The following is a 20,813-nucleotide window of genomic DNA, read 5'->3' as shown; positions in this document are numbered from 1 at the left end:
ATTTTTGTTTCTCTAAACGTTTTGTTTGATACAATATCTTATTAAATATATGAATTATCGACAAAGTTCCGTAATACGTTCGATACTAGCAAACTAAGTTTTTTTGGCACCACCAATGGGAATGCCTCAGCGGCCGCCACTGGTGTACCATATGGAACACAACTCAGGTCTGATTGCAAGTTACTAGCCTACTGCTCATTTTTTTCATTATACACAGTCCGATCGCTGTGGTATCACATGTACATATTAATCAATCTGGATACTTAGGTGAAACACGAAAAAAGTTTATCTTCACGGTACGAAAGAAAATTAAATTGTGTACGCTTTCCCACCACCAATATATTGTTAATTGGAGACGCAGCTGCGAACTGTTCCAAAGTAATTTGAATATTCAGGTCTTATAATCTGTCAATTATTAGTTTTATAATTAACATTGCTCCTAAAATTAGTTCCTTGTGCACAAAGTTCAGAAGCTACATAACAAATTATTTTCATATCACATCTTCTTCGGTCAAAATCGCGTAAGTCTTGCCTGGATACTGAAGTTTCGTATCTGTAACTTATTAGCTTGCGTAGCCTTCCTTATTCCTCTAATAAGTAAACAACTGTACAATCCCCAGCGACAAATATTGGCACGTTCATGTTCTTCAGAATAATGAATTTCACGAAATCGTTGGGTTTACGATTAGCAACGTGATCCAAAGATCATGACCATTTGTAGTTCAGTAGCGCTGAGGCACGCCCTCTCGTTGAATGTTATTGGTTTGATCAAAGAAAAGTAGCGGTAATGGTTTAATTGACAGCGTTAAATGGTGATATGGCGGGTAAGCAGGTAAGGTGCGTTACGTCGTGGAAGAGCTGTGTTTTGTGTAAACAGTTTATAATAGTGCTTTGGTGGAAAAAGAAGTAACCTCGCGACAATTCTAAGCATAGACCTGCTGGGGATGACACATACTTGACACGTAGGCTGCAGTGCAAATATCGCGAAAAATTGTGACATTTGTTTGCGCAAACGTTGTGTGTTTGTTCTTTTGGTGTATCACAAACGGTTTTGAATCAAACGAGTCCACTTAGCAGGCGCCCGAAAAACGAAAATTGTGCAATTTTAGGTTAATTTGTCATTTGGTGTAGTGTTACTGACAGTCGAACCAGTTGTTTATGCGACGTCTGTGATGTCAACCCTTTTTTTTTTACTCAGTGTTTTGATTCTGCAGAACAGTTACTAGTGTATGAACTTTAGTATTCAGTTGTATTAACATTAGTATATATGCTTATGATCTGGTATTGGATATTTCTTCTTCAAACTGTGCAAGTGTTAGACTTTTATTGAATTATATTTTGGCTTCGATATGACACGGGAAATATCTCACAGGTGAGAGCATTGTACGCATTCGATGGAGAGCCTGGCACAGCAGAACTTTCAATTGAACCAGGAGAAGTACTATATGTCACTCGAGAAGATGTTGGAGAAGGCTGGTGGGAAGGCCAGAACCACAAAGGAGACATTGGACTTTTCCCAGCAGCTTATGTTGAGGTAATACTTTTCTTTCTAGTGTTAAAACGTAATGGATATTGGTTTGTTTACAAATACACTTACAGTTAAATGTTTACTCTCTCTCCTTGTGTGTGTGTGTGTGTGTGTGTGTGTGTGTGTGTGTGTGTGTGTGAAAATTTGCAGAGCAAATTACTGGTGTATATATATCAGGGACAGTGGACCCAAAACAGAATCTGTGGCACATCGTGCTGATTAGAATTCTGAGTGCCTATTGCTACGTGGTGGACACAGAACTGATGCTTTGCTCTGTGTTGTGGTGATATTGTAAAAGTTAACTATCTGCTATTCCATAATATTTCCACTTCTGCACGGGGATTTCACAGTTCATAAAATATAATGCTTCACCCAACTCATAAAATATTCCCAATAATAAGCTATAATTTATTTTTTCTGACACACACTCATTCACTCTTGGACCACAACAAGGGGGGAAAAAATCCAGTAAACACGGGCTCTAAAATGCACACCTTAAGAACTGTGAGCACTTATTAATCTTTGAAACACCTCTTTGATTGAACAAGCGCTCATACCTCTTATGGAATGCATTTTAGAACCCATGTTACTGTGCTTTTTGTCGTGTTTTGTCCATACTATCACTTCTAGAAATTTGCCCATTAGTCAGTAGTCATTAGTTCTTAAAGTCTTCGTGACTTCGGTTATGTTTTAGGCCAAAATCATTCTAGATAGGAGTTTACTGGGGCTAGTTTGTGTGCTGATTTTGTTTTAAGAAATGGCCATTGCAAGAACAAGTTTATACCTGCTTGATATACTTAGTGAAGCCAAGCTGTGTTCTATGCTTTCCATAATTTTATTCTTTATTTTTTTTTTTTTTTTTTTTTTTTTTTTTTTTTTTTTTTTTTTTTTTTTGGAAATTGAGATGGATGCAATTTGTTGTGCATAAATGTTCTACAGATTGAAACAATTTTTAGTCTGGAACTGACATGCACAAATGTGGTCAGAAAACTATATCTTTAAATATTAGTTCTTGAAATGTTCATGACTAGAGCAATTTTTAAGAATTTGAGCACCTAATTAGATGGAATGAAGGTATTGATTGGTAACTCAAGAAACTTTAAAACATCTTGTGGCATAAGATCAGTATTTCCATTGTCCAGAGAGAAGTAAAACTTCTATGTTTTCAGCCTTTTGTGTTGTGAAATCCTCCAATAAATGATTTTTTTTCACAAGGAACAAATAGTGGAATTAGTCGGATAGCCTGTGAAGCCTCTAGAGTCATTTAGGCTACTTACACTAATTTGACAGTTCTTAATCATTGATTATGCCAATCAACAGAAATCTACCATAAATTTTGATAACTGTTTGAAGATGACTGGTTCCTTACAGGTGCCTCATGAAACTTTGGAAAGTTACATATGTATTGTGTGTAGTTAGCATGATACTCCAATCAAATATTGAAGGAAAAAAATTATGCCGTGTAATAAAAGACCTGGAAATCATCCCAGTAGATCTTAACTTATACAAACCCTTGTTGTTGTAACCCGGTATTCTGTGTTCGTAATTAAGAACAAAAGAAAATCCCATATAATTTAAGTAACAACAGTTCTGGGTATAAGATGTGGTCACAGTCTCAGATCCTGTGGTACTAAATGTTATAAGGCAAAAGAAAAATTATCAGAATGTAACATCACTAGCTGTATCAAAAGTGCGTAATGTAGCAAAAAAAAAGAAAAAAAAAAGTGGGAGTCTGAATTATATGGATGGTGTACTTCCATAAGTATCTGCTTACACATATTAATGACACATTTCTCCACTGTTGGACACTCTGCCAAACACTTAAGTTTGAGCTGCAGAGTGATTGTGTAGGCATACTGTGGGGCAGAATGAGTGTCATAATGTTTTCTGGCATATTATATATTAATGATAGTTTTGACTTTTTATTTTAAAATTAGTTATATATGTGAATTCATACAGGCTAGTACTACATAAGCAGTATATGCTTATTATTTTGGTCTGGATTGTTATACTTGTATTCTATATTTTGTTCTGTCAGGTTAGTTTGTGTGGAATTTTTGTGTGTTACCAAGATGAAACTGCATTTGATATCACCTTTGGAAACCCATGACCTGATACGTCTGATATTGTATTCTGAGTCACTGTGTATCATTGGGAACTTCGTTACAGTTGACATCTGAGGAATACTGCTTCATTCTAGCATGCTAGAACTATAAGTATTGCCATCTATATTGATAGTGAAAGCTTAAGAAAAATATTTACCTCATAAAATTCGTAAAAAGTTTGCTCTTTTGTGTCAACCCAGAGGTCAACATTTAACAGCTGGGAGAGCAATGTTAACAAGCCCATTCGATACTCGTACTACTATTAAACTTGTACGAATGATGAAGGAAATGGGCATTAGACAGCCTAATGTCCTGGATGGTGATAAAGCCATGGAGTTCTCATCTCTCATTAAATTTCATTGAGAGTATTGTGTGTGTGTGTTTTTCTTTTTCTTTTCCTTTTTTTTTTTTTTTTTTTCTAAAGTTCAGATTATTGTTGTGCTTTTAATGTGGTTTGCCCAATATTTTTACATTATACTAGTAGTAGTAGTAGTAGTAGTAGTAGTAGTAGTAGTAGTAGTAGTAGTAGTAGTAGTAGTAATTTCCATCATTGACTTTCCTGAAACTTCCTGGCAGATTAAAACTGTGCGCTCGACCGAGACTCTAACTCGGGACCTTTGCCTTTTGTGGGGAAGTGCTCTACCATCTGAGCTACCGAAGCACGACTCACGCCTGGTACTCACAGCATATTGGCTTTCCTGTTCCACTGGGAGATAGTGAGGGAGAAATGAACTGTCTGTATGCTTCCATACAATCCAAGATTTATTTTATCTTTGTAGTCTTTATGGGGAAATGTACGTTGGTGGCAGTACAGTCGTTCTGCAGTCAGCTTCAAATACCGGTTCTCTAAATTTTCTCAATAGTGTTTCCGAAAAGAATGTTGCCTACTCTCCAGGGATTCCCATTTGAGTTCCCAAAGCACATTGTTTGAGCCCACTGGTAACTAGCAGCCTGCCTGTGAATTGCTGTCTTCCATCAGTCTGACGTGCTAGGGGTCCCAAACAATACAGCAGTACTCAAGAGCAAGTCGCACTAGTGTCCTATATGTGGTCACCTTTACAGATTTTCCTAAAATTCTCCCAATAAACCGAAGTCAGCCATTCAATCTTTACATGCTCATTCCATTTCATATCACTTTGCAACTTTACACCTAGATATTTGAGGTGACTGTCGAGCAGCACACTACTAATACAGTATTCAAACTTTACAGGATTATTTTTCTACTGATCTTCATTAAACTTCATTTTTATACATGTAGAGCTAATTGCCATTCAACACACATCTTGTATCCTCATACAGTCACTCAATATTACCTTCCCATACACCAAATCACCATCAGAAAACAGCTGCAGATTGCTGCTCACCATGTCTGTCAGACCCTGTATTATACAGAGAATAGAGCAGTCCTATCATGCTTTCCTGGGGCACTCATGACGATACCTTTGTCTCTGATTAATCGTCGTAGAGGACAACTTTTATGGTATTCTGTTAATTAAGAAGTCTTTGAGCCACTCATATATCTGGGATCCTATTCCATATGTTCGCACCTCCACTAAATCTACAATGGGACACAGTGCCGGATGCTTTTTGGAAATCCAGGAATATGAAAGCGTACTATATGGTAATTAGTTTGTTTGGTACCAAAACAGAATAGGTAAGAATAGTTTTTAATATTTGATGTAAGATTTATGTAAGGTATGGGGAGGAATAATACTGAGGATGGTATGGAACACTAACGTACATGAATATAAGGACGAGTAAGTGTGGGAACTTTGGTAACTTTAATGCATGTTTGAATACCTAAGGCAGGTTTCAATACTGTTGGTTGACAGTCATTATTTACCTTGTTGGGGTTAGTTCTGATCTACTTTCATTTGCTATTGAATGCTTCATTAGTTTCCTGATTAAATTGAGCATTATTTGGGTTGTTTATAGGTTGGCAAAACATTCTGTGCTTATTGATGTATTACCCAACCATGATATTATTGCACTTGACTTTGCATGGCTGTTACTGGAAATGTAGTGTGACGTTACATTACACACAAGTACAGTGATAGCTAAGGAAAATGCATTGCACTGCGAATGATTTAAGGACACATGTGTATATACTCCAAATTGGTTCAGAGGGTCCTTGTGAATTGTCAAGATAAAAACTCAGGATAAGTCGACAGAAGTGCCCTTTCCCAGGTGAAAGAATATTGTGATAGACTAATACAAGAAATATGAAGTGCAATGAATGGTGCTTGTTTTAACTCTTTCTAAACGCCATCATACACAAGATCTGCTGACAAGTTACCATCCCTGCAGAGAAACATGGTCAACTGAAGTTTACAGTGCCTGTCAGCTTTGACATGTGGTGTAACTATGTTGTGTGACGACATTGTGGTACAACGTCTCTGAATTGCATTGTGTTTGCAGGTGGCATGCTGGAGAAAGCAATGGTGGACTTAAGCTTGGGATGTTTGTTTGTAAATTATTTGCGATTGATGTTAGCGTGGCATTGGGGTTAGTACTGTGTATTGCTCAGTGTTTTGGGAGTTTGTGAGTAAGTTACTTTAATGTCGTTAGTAATTGGCTACTGATTAGTTTTTGTTTAGGAATTGTTAGTTTGTCATGTTGTTAATGCTTTGAAATTTAACTTACATTTTTCATTTGGTGCTTGCTATGGCTCTTACAACAAAATTTTGTTTTCATTCATTAGTTGCTGCTATGGATAATGATATTGCTGCTACGATTAGATTTCTCCAGTTATATGGCCTCATGGAGGAGGAATGTGTGAAATGTTAGCAGTTCAGTGAATTTGAGACTGACTGAAGTTGCTGCTTCTCAAACCAGGGACGAATACATGTGGCAGTGGTGGTTTGATATTTGGAGGTCACTTGGGAGAGGGTGTTTAATGTGGTTTTCAGTGTTTTGTAAGGAAGGAGGGGGTCAGTTAAGTTTGTGTTAGTTTTTGTTTGGACTGAGTTATATTTTTTTTTCTGAAATTATGAATGATATTAGTAGTAGTTAATTGCATTTTTATGTTGGTGTTGTGTTGGGGGTGGGTATCAGGTGGATGGTGCCAAGGGGTAAGGAGTAATGGATTTCAGTAATGGTTTAGTTTTTAGTGGGGGGCACTAATATTTGTAACTGATATTGAAATTCGTTAGAGTAGCTTTCTATGATTTTGTGGTTTGGGTTGGTAGTTTAAGTTCATATATAGTAGTTTATAGTGGTGAATATTGTGGAGTGTGCTGCCATTATCTTGGTCTGGTTTTGATAGTAGTTAATTCTGCCAGTTGTGGATTGTTTGTATCATGGCATCTTTAGAAGCTATATAGGTCAAATGGGATTTTGGAGTTGTGTGTGGGTTCATGGTATTGTGATAGACATAGAAGCTATATAGCTAGGCTGAAATTTCTGACAACCTTTTCTTCCCCTAGTTTTTCATTGTGGTGGTTGATTGACGAGGTTTTAATTTTTTTTTCCCCCCACTAGTATTTGTTTTGATATGCCTTCATTCTTAGGACTTGCACTTTTTTTTCCCTCCGCCCAAAATGTCTAATTCCCACACTTGTCTAATTAGTTTAAAGTTATTTCTGGAAGTAAATATTTTTCACATAGGTTGTGTCTGTTTGCATGTTTAGTGTGCGATGTCAAGCTGGCCATATCGTACAAGCTTTAAACTAGCCACCATCTTCAAGATGTTACGGGTCAAAGCAGATGTGTGGTAAAGCAAGCTTCAGATTTCTGAGAAACATACCTTTATACCAATGCAAATCCTCAGATTTCTTTAAATGTGGGAATACATGGAAGCTGGAGAGTGGATTTTTCCACTAGTTTTTGCTTCAGATACTTCAGGCTACAAATGATCAAAGTCCCTAAGTGAGCACGTGGATTGTGCTCATTAAAAGAAGTTAATAAATTAAGAATTCTGCAAACAATTGCCTCATATTCAGCTTAATGGTATTTCAGTACCATATCAGAAAACTTGTGTGTAGCTTTGAATGACCATCTCAACTTAGGAGAGAATACTGTCTCAATGTGCCAGAAGACTTCTGCTTGCTTCTGTGCTCTCAAAAAGTTATGTAACGTATTTCCTTAGGATGGGAAACATAAACTTGTGCAAGCACTCTTTCTATCCAGCCTCCACTATTGTGATGTAATTGAACATGGTTCAAGCAGTGAAAACTGGGGGTTAGAATCTGTCATGAATGCTTTGGTGCATTACATCTGCAACATCCATTGATATGACCATGTCAGTGGTTCATATGCCCAGTTAGGTTGGCTGTGGTCAGACAGATTATGTGACTATCCTACGTATGTGTACTTTATTGGCTCCACAGTACACAAGCATCCCATTACCTCACATCAGAGATTAAACACCTTTTGTGCCATCATAATTGAATCACAAGGTCCCACTTACCTATTATTCTAGCAGTGCTTACTCGCAAAACATCAGAAAAATCTTGCGCTATGGCTGCAGTTCACCTCTGGAACAAATTTCCCCGCAGTATGCATGCAGTTCAATGCCCTGGTGCTTTTAAGAAGTTAAAACACTTCCTTCCACCATCCTCATAGTGTTTCCCCCAAAAATTAACGTGTAAGGCTAACTCCCCCCCCCCCCCCCCCCCCCGGCCCCCGCCCACCTGCCCTCCCATTAAATAGCTAAGTCAATGATCGTATCTTCTTTTCATAGTTATCCTTTGTTTTCCTTTTTCTGAGTCACAGCATCTTTCTTCTCTTATGTTGCTCTTCTCTCCGTCCTCCACACCTCTCTCTCATACTCACTGATACTAGCCCTCATAACTAAAAACTCGCCTTCTGTAATTTCAAATCATTGCTGTACTTATCATGTATGAATATAAACAGTATATGTGCTAGTGTAAATTTTTATTTCTAAATGTAGTATAACAGCTTTACTGAAAGATGTGTAATGTAAAACATGTAGAATGCATGGTAATCTTGGCAAGTAAAATAGGTAAATAAATAATTTCTTTCCTTCCTTATCTATCATATTGTCATAAAGTCAGTCCAGAAGGCTTACGCTTTTCTGCATGAGGCTTTGCCTGAAGGCTCAATCTGTAACAGTCCTTTTGTTGTGCCTGTCTACAACTCGGCACATCATTTTTATGGTGAGTAGCAATCTATCCTTTTCATAATTGTTGATATTGCAACCTGGACTTACCGTTGTTTGGTACTATCCATAAATTTTGTTTGTAGGTTTGCTTTTTCTTGGAAGTTTGTGAACTTGAAATTTCAGTCAGTCTCTGTTAATGTTTTGTATACATATGTTATTGTTCCAGGTAAAATAATTAATTTTCAGAATGTTTGGTTTATTGTTATTTGGTCACAAGTAATTTGATGTGAACCATTATCTTCATGTGTTCAATAGCTTCAGCAGTTACTGGTATCCAGTTTAACTGTCAGTGACTAGGAAATATTACAAAGGTCCACCTGTAACCCTGAAATACTGAAAGTTATGCTTAGATTATTAATTCAGTATTCCGAATGTGACAGATTGAAAGTACCACTGGTAGGTCATCTGGTGTGTACTGTCTTGCACATTCATGGAGCTGTCATGTCCTGTCAGGATCACATCTTGTAGGGGGATCCTCTGTCTCATGTTGAGGTGACACTTGGCAATATTAAAGTTCTTGGAGATGTACCATAATCCCAGAGTCCGTGTGTATCCAGGCAGGCTTTTACTGACTCCTTGTTGGATTACAAATAAGCAATTGAACCTTCAGATTTAATCACCAAACACTATGTAGCAAAAGTGTCAAACTGCTGGATGTTAAAAGATAGTTCTGAGAAGGGTAGGTCTTCTAATAATAATGCTGCATTTAAGTGTAACAGAATGTCGTACTATTAAACACAATTTTTGTGTTAAAAAGGTCTATGAAGTTATTTATCTTTGCATAAGATATTAGTGTTTTCTAGCACACTAACATTGTGTTAGACTCCTTCATGTGCTGTCTGTACGTACATCTACACCTACACCCACACCAACATGGATAATCTGCAAATCACACTTAAGGAAGGGCCTGGCAGAGGGTTCATCGAGCCACCTTCACAATAATTCTCTATTATTCCTATCTCGTACAGCGCACGGAAAAAACGAACACCTATATCTTTCAGTGCGAGCTCTGATTTCCCTTATTTTGTTATGGTGATCGTGTTTCCCTGTGTAGGTCAGCGCCAACAAGATATTTTTGCATTCAGAGGAGAAAGTTGATGGAAATTTTGTGAGAAGATTCTGCCACAGTGAAAAACGCCTTTGTTTTAATGATGTCCATACCAAATCCTGTATCGTTTCAGTGACACTCCGTCCTCTATTTCACTATAATAAAAAACGTGCTGCCCTTCTTTGAACTTTTTCGATGTACTCTGTCAGTCCTATCTGATAAGGATACCACACTGCACAGCAGTATTCTAAAGTGTAGTGTAGGCAGTCTCTTTAGTAGATGTATTTAGTACATTTTCCAAGTGGGCTGCCTATAAAACACAATTGTTAATTAGCCTTCTCCACTACATCCTCTGTGTGTTCCTTCCAATTTAAGTTGTTCCAAATTGTAATTACTAACTATTTAGTTGAATTTATGGGCTTTAGATTTGACTAATTTATCACGTAATCGAAGTTTAATGGATTCCTTTTAGGATTCCTATGGATGACCTCACACTTTTTGTTATTTAGGGTCAGTTGCCAATTTTTGCACCATCTTTTCTAAATCATTTTGCAATTTTTGATGTACTGATGCCTTTACTAGTCAGTAAACGACAGTGTCATATACAAACAACCTAAGACAGCTGCTCAATGTGTGTCCTAAATTGTTTATATAGATGAGGAACAGCAAAGGGCCTATAACACTATCTTGGGAACGCCAGAAATCACTTCTGTTTTACTCAGTGACTTTCCATCAATTACTACAAACTGTGACCTATCTGAATCCAGTTACATACCTGAGATGATATTCCATAAGCATGCAATTTCACTAAAAGTTCTTGGGTGGTACAGTGTTAAAAGCCTTCTGGAAATCTATAAATATGAAATCAATTTTAAATCCCTTGTCAACAGCACTCAGCACTTCGTGTGAATAAAGAGCTAGTTGTGTTTCACAAGAACGAAGTTTACTAAATCCATCTTGACCGTGTGTCAAGACTGTTTTCTTAGAGGTAATTCATAATGTTCAAACACAATATATGTTCCAAAATCCTGCTGCATATCAACATGAATGATATGGACATGTAATTTAGTGGAACACTCCTACTACCCATCTTGAATATTGGTGTGACCTGTGCAACTTCCCAGTTTCTGGGTATGGATCTTTCATCGAGTGAAAACACTTGTATATGATTGTTAAGTATTGAGCTATTGTATCAGCATACTCTGAAAGGAACCTAATTGGCATACAGTCTGGACTAGAAGACTTGGCTTTTGTTAAGTGAATAAAGTTGCTTCATCTGCTTCTACGTTACTCATGTTGGCAGCTGTTCCTGATTCAAATTCTGGAATATTTAGTTTGTCTTCTTTGGTGAAGGAATTTTGGAAGGCTGTGTTTAGTAACTCTGCTTTGGAAGCACTGTCGTCGATAGTATTTCCATTGCTATCGCGCAGAGGAGGCATCGATTGTATCTCACTGCTAGCTTACTTCACATATGACCAGAATCTATTTGGATTTTCTGTAAGGTTTTAAGAAAGTTTTGTTGTGGAAACTATTATAAGCATCTTTCATTGAAGTCACACTAAATTTCGAGCTTCTGTAAAAGATCACCAATCTTGGGAATTTTGCACTCGTTTAGATTTGGCATGCTTTGTTCGTTGTTTGTGCAACAGTGTTGGGACCTGTTGTATGTACCGAGGAGGATCAGCTGTGTCATTTGGTAGGTTATTTGATATAAACCTCTCAATTGCTGCTGATACTGTTTCTTTGAATTCAAGTCACATCTGATCTACACTTACATTGTCAATTTGGAAGGAGTGGAGATTGTCTGTCAGGAAGGTGTCAAGTGATTTTTTTTTTTTCTGCTTTTTGAAGAGGTATATTTTTAATATATTTTTGATGATTTGGGTGTTGCAATATTCAATCTCGCTATGACAACCCTGTGTTCTCTAATGCCATTATCTGTTTTGATGCTCATTATTAGCTCAGGGTTATTTGTTGTGAGAGATAAAGTGTGTTTGCACAACCATTTACTATTTGCATGGGCTCGTGAACTAACTGCTCAAAATAATTTTCAGAGAATGCATTTAGCACAAAGTTGGATAATGTTCTATGCATACTTCTGGAATTAAACATGTATTTTTGCCAACATATTGAGGGTAAATTAAAGTCACCACTAACTGTACGAGTTGGGTGCGTGTTTTGAAATTAAACTCAAGTTTTCTTTTAACCTTTTAGCAATTGTACCATCTGAGTTAGGTGATCAGTAAAAGGATCAAATTATTATTTTATTCCAGTTACCAAGAATGACCTCTGCCCATGCTAATTCACAGGAACTATCTACTTCAATTTCGCGACAAATTAAACAACCTGTAACAGTAACAAACACACCACCACTAACTGTGTATAGCCTATCTTTTCGAAACACTGTTAGGTTCTTTGCAAAACTGTGGCTGAACTTATCTCTGGCTGTAGCCAGCATTTAGTGCGTATAATGATTTGAGCATCAGTGCTTTCTATTAGCACTTGGAGCTCTGGTACTTTCCCAACACAACTATAACAATTTACAACTGTCACACTGATGGTTCCCGTATCTTCGTTCTTCCTGTTTTTGGCCTGCAGCCCTTTGTGTGTTTTCCCGAGACCTTCTAGCCTAAAAAACCTCCCAGCCCATGCCACACAGCTCCTGCTACCCATGTAGCCGCCGCCTGGTTGTAGTGGACTCCTGATGTATTCAGCAGAACCCGAAAACCAACCACCCTATGGTGCAAGTTGGCGAATCTGCAGCCTACATGGTTGCAGAACCATCTGAGCCTGTGATTCAGACCCTCCACTCAGTTCTCTACAAGAGGTCCACAACGGGTCCTGTCAACTATGCTGCAAGTGGTGAGCTCAGCTTTCATCTCGCGAACAAGACTGGCAGCCTTTACTACTTCTGTTAGCCGCTTGAAACCAGAGCGAATCTCTTGCAATCCAAAATGACACACATCATTGGTACCGATGTGAGCCACCACCTGCAGTTGGCTGCACCCCGTGCTCTTCATGACATTCAGAAGGACCCTTTCCACATCTGGAATGACTCTACCTGGTATGCAGATGAGTGCACATTGGCTTTCTTCCCCCTTCTTGCGCCCCCCGCCCCCTTCCCCGAGCTATTGCAGTCTCCTTTCCAGGCTGCACTACCATTGCAATTAATGGCCTGGTGACAGCTCATGGGCCGACAGTGTCCCCCTCTTTGTGTGCTGACGATTTTTGTATCTACCTTGCTTCCTCCGTAACGGGCGCTGTAGAATGCAGTCTACAGGGGGCAATCTGCCGGGCGCACTCATGGGCTGTCTCCTATGGCTTTCAGTTTTTGGCGGCCAAGACGTGTCGTGCATTTCTGCCATCGCTGTACAGTCCAGCCCCATCTGGAACTGTTCCTCGATGGCCAGCCCCTCAAGGTAGTGAACACCCATCGCTTCTTGGGTCTGGTCTTTGATGCCCGGTTGACATGGTTCCCTCATCTTCGCCAGCTGAAGAGGATGTGCTGGTCCCATCTCAGTGTTATTAGGTGTCTGTGCAATACCGCATGGGGTGCAGACTGCTCTGTTCTCCTGCGATTGTATCAAGCGTTGGTCCAGTCTCGTTTAGACTATGAAAGTCCTGTCTGTGGTTCTGCGTCGCCTTCGACGCTGCAGATCCTAGACCCATCCACTACTGTGGGGTCCGACTTGCGACTGGTGCCTTCTGGACTAGCTCCGTACTTAGCCTTCTTGCAGAGGCGGGGATTCCACCACTGCAAGTTTTGCGCCAACAATAGCTGATATCTTATGCGCTCCGCATTGCTGCACCCCAAAGCACCCAAATTATGGTCTCTCTTATCCAGACACGGAAATCACCCTGCCGCAGTGGCGGCTACGATGTGGGCTTACTGTGGCTGTCTGCATTCAGTCGCTCTTTCCTCAGCTCCAGCAATTCCCTTTACCGCCTCGCTTCTCAGCTCACGCACATACCCCTCCTTGATGCGTCTCTCGGCCACAGCTCTGTCTTGATCTCTCAATCAATTCAAAGGATTATGTCCCTCTGATGGCTCTTTGCCACCAATTCTACTGTTTCCTCAGTTCATTCCAGGGTTCAGAAGTGATTTATGCTGATGGCTCCATGGTTGCTGGCCGCACTGGTTTTGCTTACACCTATACGCAACACACAGAACTTTGTTCCTTGCCCGATGGCTGAAGTGTTTTTACAGCAGAATTGGCAGCCATCTTGCATGCACTGGACCATATCCATTCATGCTCAGGACTTTCCTTCACTATCTGTAGGGACTCATTGAGCGGTTTGCATGCTATCAGCCAGTGTTTCTGTCGCCACCCGTTGGTCATCGTTATCCAGGACTCCCTTTCTCTCCTTGCTCAACGTGGATGCTTGGTGGTTTTCATTTGGACTCCAGGCCATGTTGAGATTCCTGGCAATGAACTTGCCGATCGACTGGCTAAGTTAGCTACTACCAGGCCATCTCTTGCTATTGGTATTCTGGAAATCGACCTTCGCTCGGCATTACATCAGGTTTTGGGCCTTTGGGATGCAGAATGGCACACTCTTTCTTCGCCGAACAAGCTCAGGGCGATTAAGTATTCTACAACTCTGTGGTGGTCCTCCTCCTGGGCCTCTCGTAAGGCCTCTGTCGTCCTAGGCCGGCTCCGCATTGGCCATACTTTAAGTTGACTTACGATTATCTCCTCAGTCGTGAGGACCCCCCTATCAGTTGTTGTGGATTGATGGTGACTGTGGCTCACATCTTATTGGACTACCCCAACTTAGCCACCCTGTGATGGACTTTTAGCTTTTCAGACTCACTATCCCTGGTGTTGGCTTACAATGCCTCAGCGGCGGATCTCATTTTACGTTTTATTCATGATGGGGGTTTTTATCGCTTTATTTAAGGGAGGGACCTTCCACCTTATCGGTCAGTGGAGGAGATGGTAGGCCCTCTTTCTCCCCCATTCGCCCCGACTGGATTGGCTTCAAGTGGGCTTGGTGGTTTACCTCTGCATTCACCCTCTACCTTCTCAGTCCTTTCCTTATGGGGTATGTTATGTCTTGAGTGTCTCTCTTGTCTCCTGTGCTTCTTCCTTCACGCCACTTTCATTAGTCACTTTCGTTCCCTCACCTCTTCTTCCATCCTTTCCCTTCCTTCCCTGTCAATAGTTTATAATTTTATGGATATTGTAGTTCCCTCTTTTCATGTGGGATTTTATCAGTTTTAGTTAATCTAAGGTTGGAGGGACTGATGACCACATACGTAGTTTGGTCCCTTCTCCAAGCAACCAACCCAGCCTCTGTGGTTGCCCAGATGTTGCAGGCTGAGAGGTTTCCTCTGAAACATAGTTTATTAAATTGGCTTCTACAGTAGAAATGTAAACAAACATTAATGCAACCAAATATGTTGCAATGTGTAAGAGAATGACTGCAGATAGTGTGAAGAAAATCAATAGACCAGGGAATTTTAAAACCTTGTATTGATCTGCAGTATGTCCACATTACCTAGTATCCAAAGCAGTGTTCAAACTGTCAAAAATTGAGAGACATTGCTAGTGCATGCTGAAGTAAATGTAGTTTGCAGAAGTTAGGCTAAACTTCACACTTCACCTGTCTTTGCCACCAGCACAAGTAATGTCAGTGTTTTCTCAAGGAGCCTTGATTTGGAGAAGACAGTTTTTCTTAAAAGAATGAGGCAGGACAAAAATTTGAATCCTATGAAGAGGCCAGGTAAACAGAACACCAAACATAGACTTAACACACTTTTTCATCAGTTAGTGGACTATTGTCACCACAGGCTGAATGACATGAGTAGTCAGTTAATGATGAAAAAATAATTTAACAATGCATAACATCCTTCATCTATATATGTGCATGCTTAACTTCTAGCATATGCTGTTTGGCTTTCAAACACAATTCAATAACTACGTAAACTGTTCAGAAAATAGATCAAAGATTCATGTCACAATGGTATTGTTTGCTTCACCAACTCACAGATAAACTGTCACCTCTCAAAATAATCAAGATCTCAGACTACCTTACATACTACTGTCACTACGTTCCCCATTCAAAAAAAGTAACAAAAATGTGTTGAAGCTATGGCAGCAAAATTTTAAGGGTACTACAGATGATGTGTGAAGAGAAATGAGCTGTTCAAAGTTAGTTATTCAAAACATCATCTCCTCTTTCTTTACTTCTCATTGAATATTTAAAATTATATCTAAAAAGAAAGATGATGAGACTTACCAAACAAAAGCGCTGGCAGGTCGATAAGACACACAAACATACACACAGAATTCAAGCTTTCGCAACCAACGGTTGCCTCGTCAGGAAAGAGGGAAGGAGAGGGAAAGACGAAAGGATTTGGGTTTTAAGGGAGAGGGTAAGGAGTCATTCCAATCCCGGGAGCGGAAAGACTTACCTTAGGGGGGAAAAAAGGACAGGTAAACACACACACACACACACACACACAGATATATATATATATATATATATATATATATATATCCATCCGCATATAGACAGACACAAGCAGACATTGCTTGTGTCTGTGTATATGCTGATGGATATGTGTGTGTGTGTGCGCGCGCGAGTGTTTACCTGTTCTTTTTTCCCCCTAAGGTAAGTCTTTCCGCTCCCGGGATTGGAATGACTCCTTACCCTCTCCCTTAAAACCCAAATCCTTTCGTCTTTCCCTCTCCTTCCCTCTTTCCTGATGAGGCAACCGTTGGTTGCGAAAGCTTGAATTCTGTGTGTAGGTTTGTGTTTGTTTGTGTGTCTATCGACCTGCCAGCGCTTTTGTTTGGTAAGTCTCATCATCTTTCTTTTTAGATATATTTTTCCCACGTGGAATGTTTCCCTCTATTATATTCATAATATTTAAAATTAGCCTTTCATTGGCTGCTGGAATGTTGTCAACCAATGTATTCTAAAGGAAAAAGTTCTTTTCTGATACTGCTCTTGTTTTGGACTTTTAGTTCAGACAGTGGCTTCAAAATCAGCCATGGCCAATCAGAATCTAGCCATTAGATAAGCAAAAGAAAGTTCGGCATTGATTCTTAACATTAAACACACCAGCCATATGTGTGTGAAAGCTGGAATCAACTTTGTTGTACACATTACCCTTGAACTGCAGGTTTGCTTTATGTTTAGGCATCTGTGCTTGCAGTTGAAGAGAAGCCTTTAAAAAATTTAATGAGGTCCAGTTTGCTCTATGATAAAAAATCATTGTACAATATTAAGGAAATATAGAATTTCTTGACAATTTCTATTTGGTTTAATAATTAAATATGGGTAAATGCAGTATAGAAGAAAGAAACCAGTAGCTGGTGCTTCTTCCATTGTTAAAATGATTAAGGGTAACACTAACAAGCAATACAAACTAGGATGAACTTATAAAAATCAGTAGCAAGGAATAAAAATGGAAGACACAGGCTTGTTGGAAGAGTTCTGGGAAAGCACGGTGCATCTAGAAGGCAAATCCAATACAAGATGCTAGTGTGACCAAATTTAGAATACTGACAGTGTTTGAAGTCCTTGCAAGTAGTCATGGCACCAGACATCAAATAAATTCAGAGATGTGCCGCTAGAGTGGGGAAAAGTCCTGTGGCCCATATGAAAATGTTGGAGAAGTGCTCATGAAAATGAAATTGGGATCATTGGAGAAAGATAACATAGTTAACAGGAAACCCTGTTGTGGTAAATTTCAACAACTGGTATTCGATGAAGACTGTATGATATTTCTGCCACCACCATCATATATGTCACACACAGATCATGAGAAAGTGATCAAAGATTAGGGTATTTATAGAGGCATGTTTTTTCCTCTAATTGACTGTATGAACAGAATGGGTCAGCAAATTACTAATAGAATTGGAAAGTATCCTCGGCCCTGCACTGCACGCAGTCTTGTGGCTCATGTATGTAGATGTAGAAAATTATGGGAGGAGGATGATGATGATGATGATGATGATGATGATGATGATGATGATGATGATATAAGTTGCTGGAAATAAGGATTGTATTTCTTATTGTTCATATTGTTGCATTGCACTGTCAGTTTGAGTAGGAAAATGTACTCAAAAGGGTGATTACCATACTTAACTGAAAACTTTACCATACAAGAAGCATATTGAAGGTTTTTTTTTTTTCTTTTGTCAGGTTAGGATGGGCAATGCCATTTGTAGGCAAATCGCTGAGAAGTAGCTTCATCTCCCAATGATTGTATGAGTTACTGAGTAATACACATATGGTGTCTCCAAATAAAGATGTGACTTTATTTTTGTCATCTTTCATACGGAATGAAATAAAGTATTCCCCATTCGTGAAAAATTTTCATTGCCCGTTTCTTCAGCATCATGAATCCCCATCTGTCCATCCAGATTAAATTTCCTCTGCCTTTCTTATGAGTACAGGATGGTCTATGTGAAATGGACTCATCCTTGTCCTGGGAGAGCTTTTGCTGCTTCACCAGTGACGTTGTAGCTGATGAGATGATAAACTAACCTCTTTTTCCCTTACCAGCCACACAATAGTAACTTGTCAGGAACTAAGTGTTATTTTATAATGGAGATATATGTATGCACATACTTTTAACAATTTTGTTGCATCTGAATTATGACCAAAAGGAACTGCAGTTAACTTATGAGATTCATGGTTCTGAAATTGGTGAGTAATTACACGTGCTACACCATTGGATATAAACATTAGAAACAAAGCTTCAGTAGATACTGTAAAATTCTTTAATGGAAAGAGCTGGCATGGGAATTATTTTTGTGTATTATAGTTCTATAAGGACATCGTTTCTTTGCTAGTGAAGTAAACCTGTAGCTGATATGTCAGTGACACTCCCTATTTTAAGATGTTTGAAGTTATTCATCAAGAGCACATCAGATGGGATTTGTGGTATAGCCCCATACAAAGCATCTAAGCTATCTTGTAAGCTCTCTCTTCCAGTGGCATCTTCTCATGTCATGACAGGCAATGAATCTGCTTAGTTCTGCATTGACCTTCACAGGTACTGTTGTTCAGCCATCTGTGGAGTGAATGTTCAACTGCCCCCCCCCCCCCCCCCTCTGCCCCCCAAGCAATGGGAGCAGATCAAATCAGATCAGGTGGAGTTTATGTAGCAGTCACTAACATGCAAATCTGGAATGAAATTAGTATCCTCTGTGGACATTCATGCAGTCCCATTTCAACTGTGACAAGTACCCCCGCCAAGGTTTTTTAGTTTAAAAGAATTACAGAAAAATTTGCTTCTGTAGTGTGGAAACTAACATGTCAATAAGTTGTGAGTGAAAACAAAAGAGAACTTGGACAGCTCTGGGGTGCGGAGTATTGCAGAGAACGAAAAGTTCCACCTCCCTTTCTCAGCACTGCCAGCGTACACCTGTGTTTTGTCGTTTTGCAAAAGCAGGTCTGATCCTCCTTGAGAGTCAAACTTGAACCATGCAATGAACCTATAGTAGCAAAGTGCAGTGTACAAAGCATTTGGTAGTGGCTACTGTAGTTGTTCGTTGAGGTTGACAGTTAGTAAAGGCATGATCTCTGCCATTATCTTACTCAACCATAGTCTTACCCTTTCTCCTCTGCCACAATCGCCATGTGCAAATGTAAAACTGGTTGTTTGTTGCTCTATAGTTTCCATCACTATGTATTAACCGAGGTATTGGCATGTTCTTCGAAGTTATGAGTGATATGAAAGACACTGGAAGAGATTAGATTTGATCATTATAGTGAATTATTTCTTTCTGAATTACTTTTCTACGATATCAGCATTTGAATTCAGCACAAACATCTGCTCTGTAAGAATCAACATAATTTTGAAGGGAAAAAAAACCTCATTAAACTCGGCTTAGTCTTAGTCATCCATGAGGTACAAATAATTGTAAATAGCAGTGCTCAGCTGTTACCGTATTCCTTAATTCCTGAAGGTCATTTTTCCCTCGTTCTGTTCGGGAGTGGAACAGGGAGAGAAGACACTAGATATGGTACGAGGTACCCTCCGCCATGCACCGTTATGGTGGATTGCGGAGTATGTATGTGGATGTAGATGTAGGTTTAATATAAATTTCTACACTTTCACCTAATGGACACAATAAAAGTTTACAGAATGTTGTATGTGCTCTGTGGTAGAGACTACTTAGGAACAAAAACTTGTCATGTTGTTAGCAAGTGTAAATTGTCAAATGGAAAAGTAGCATTGGAACCCAAAAGGAATGTTATAGTTATTGTTTGTAACATACATCACTACATCAGAAAATGGTAGCATATTGTACATAAATAGACAGGAATACCCATGATTGCTTAATTACGTGATTGACAATCAACCATTAGGAACAGCGTCACAATCATAAATTGTGTGGAGGGGTTTGTCCAGGAAGATATAAAGTGGAATGACCTAACAAGTGAAGCAAATTCCACAGTGAGATACATTGGAAAAGTCTTGCAGGAATGTATTTCACCCACAAAAGAGAGCTTAAAAATTCTTGTTAAATGATTGAGTTCTCCTTGTCAGTTTGGAATGTGTGGTTGTTACATTTAATAGAGAAATTTCAAAGATGAGTTAAGCAATTTATTTGTTATACCCACTTTGTGCAAAACACAGGATAAACAGAGAAATTTGAAGTTGTGTGGAAGCTTATTAATTGTCATTCTGCTTATGCGTGCTCATCAATCTGTGCACACTATGAGGTGGCTTGTGGAGTATAGATCTATGATGCTGTCTTCATCCTTTGTCAGTTGAATATTTGGGTAAGATAGTATAAAGCTTTAAATTGATGATACGTGGCCCAAGAAAATTGTGGTCATATGTAAAATACTAAGGGAGTCTGAGGCTTCCATTCAATCCCATATTGATTAGTCTGGTGAGGCAGTTTAACAAAATGATAGCTGAAGTTTTAGAGTCCATGTTCAAGAAATTGTTCACACAGGAGACTCAAACAAACATCCCGTCATTCGACAGTCAGACAGACTCCCGTATGGCATCCCTGGCATAGAGAAACAGTTGAAAGA

The 20,813-nt window shown here is 39.2% G+C and overlaps 1 protein-coding gene across 2 annotated transcripts in view; it reads left to right on the top strand.

Annotated features, from left to right (window-relative positions):
* Positions 1–679: 679 nt before the first annotated feature.
* The window catches only part of LOC126183776 (sorting nexin lst-4), a 101,482-nt gene continuing 81,348 nt past the window's right edge, over positions 680–20,813 (top strand). The window contains exons 1-2 of one of the 2 annotated variants that reach the window (XM_049926011.1): positions 680–832; positions 1,373–1,534. In XM_049926011.1, the coding sequence (XP_049781968.1) occupies positions 818–832; positions 1,373–1,534 (177 nt within the window). In that variant the 5' untranslated portion in view covers positions 680–817. The remainder of the gene's footprint in view (positions 833–1,372; positions 1,535–20,813) is intronic. The other variant, XM_049926013.1, reaches the window with a different exon arrangement.

Source organism: Schistocerca cancellata, chromosome 4 (assembly GCF_023864275.1).
Source record: "Schistocerca cancellata isolate TAMUIC-IGC-003103 chromosome 4, iqSchCanc2.1, whole genome shotgun sequence".
In the NCBI taxonomy this organism is placed as follows: Eukaryota; Metazoa; Arthropoda; class Insecta; order Orthoptera; family Acrididae; genus Schistocerca; species Schistocerca cancellata.
This window is presented reverse-complemented; position numbering and strand designations above follow the sequence as displayed.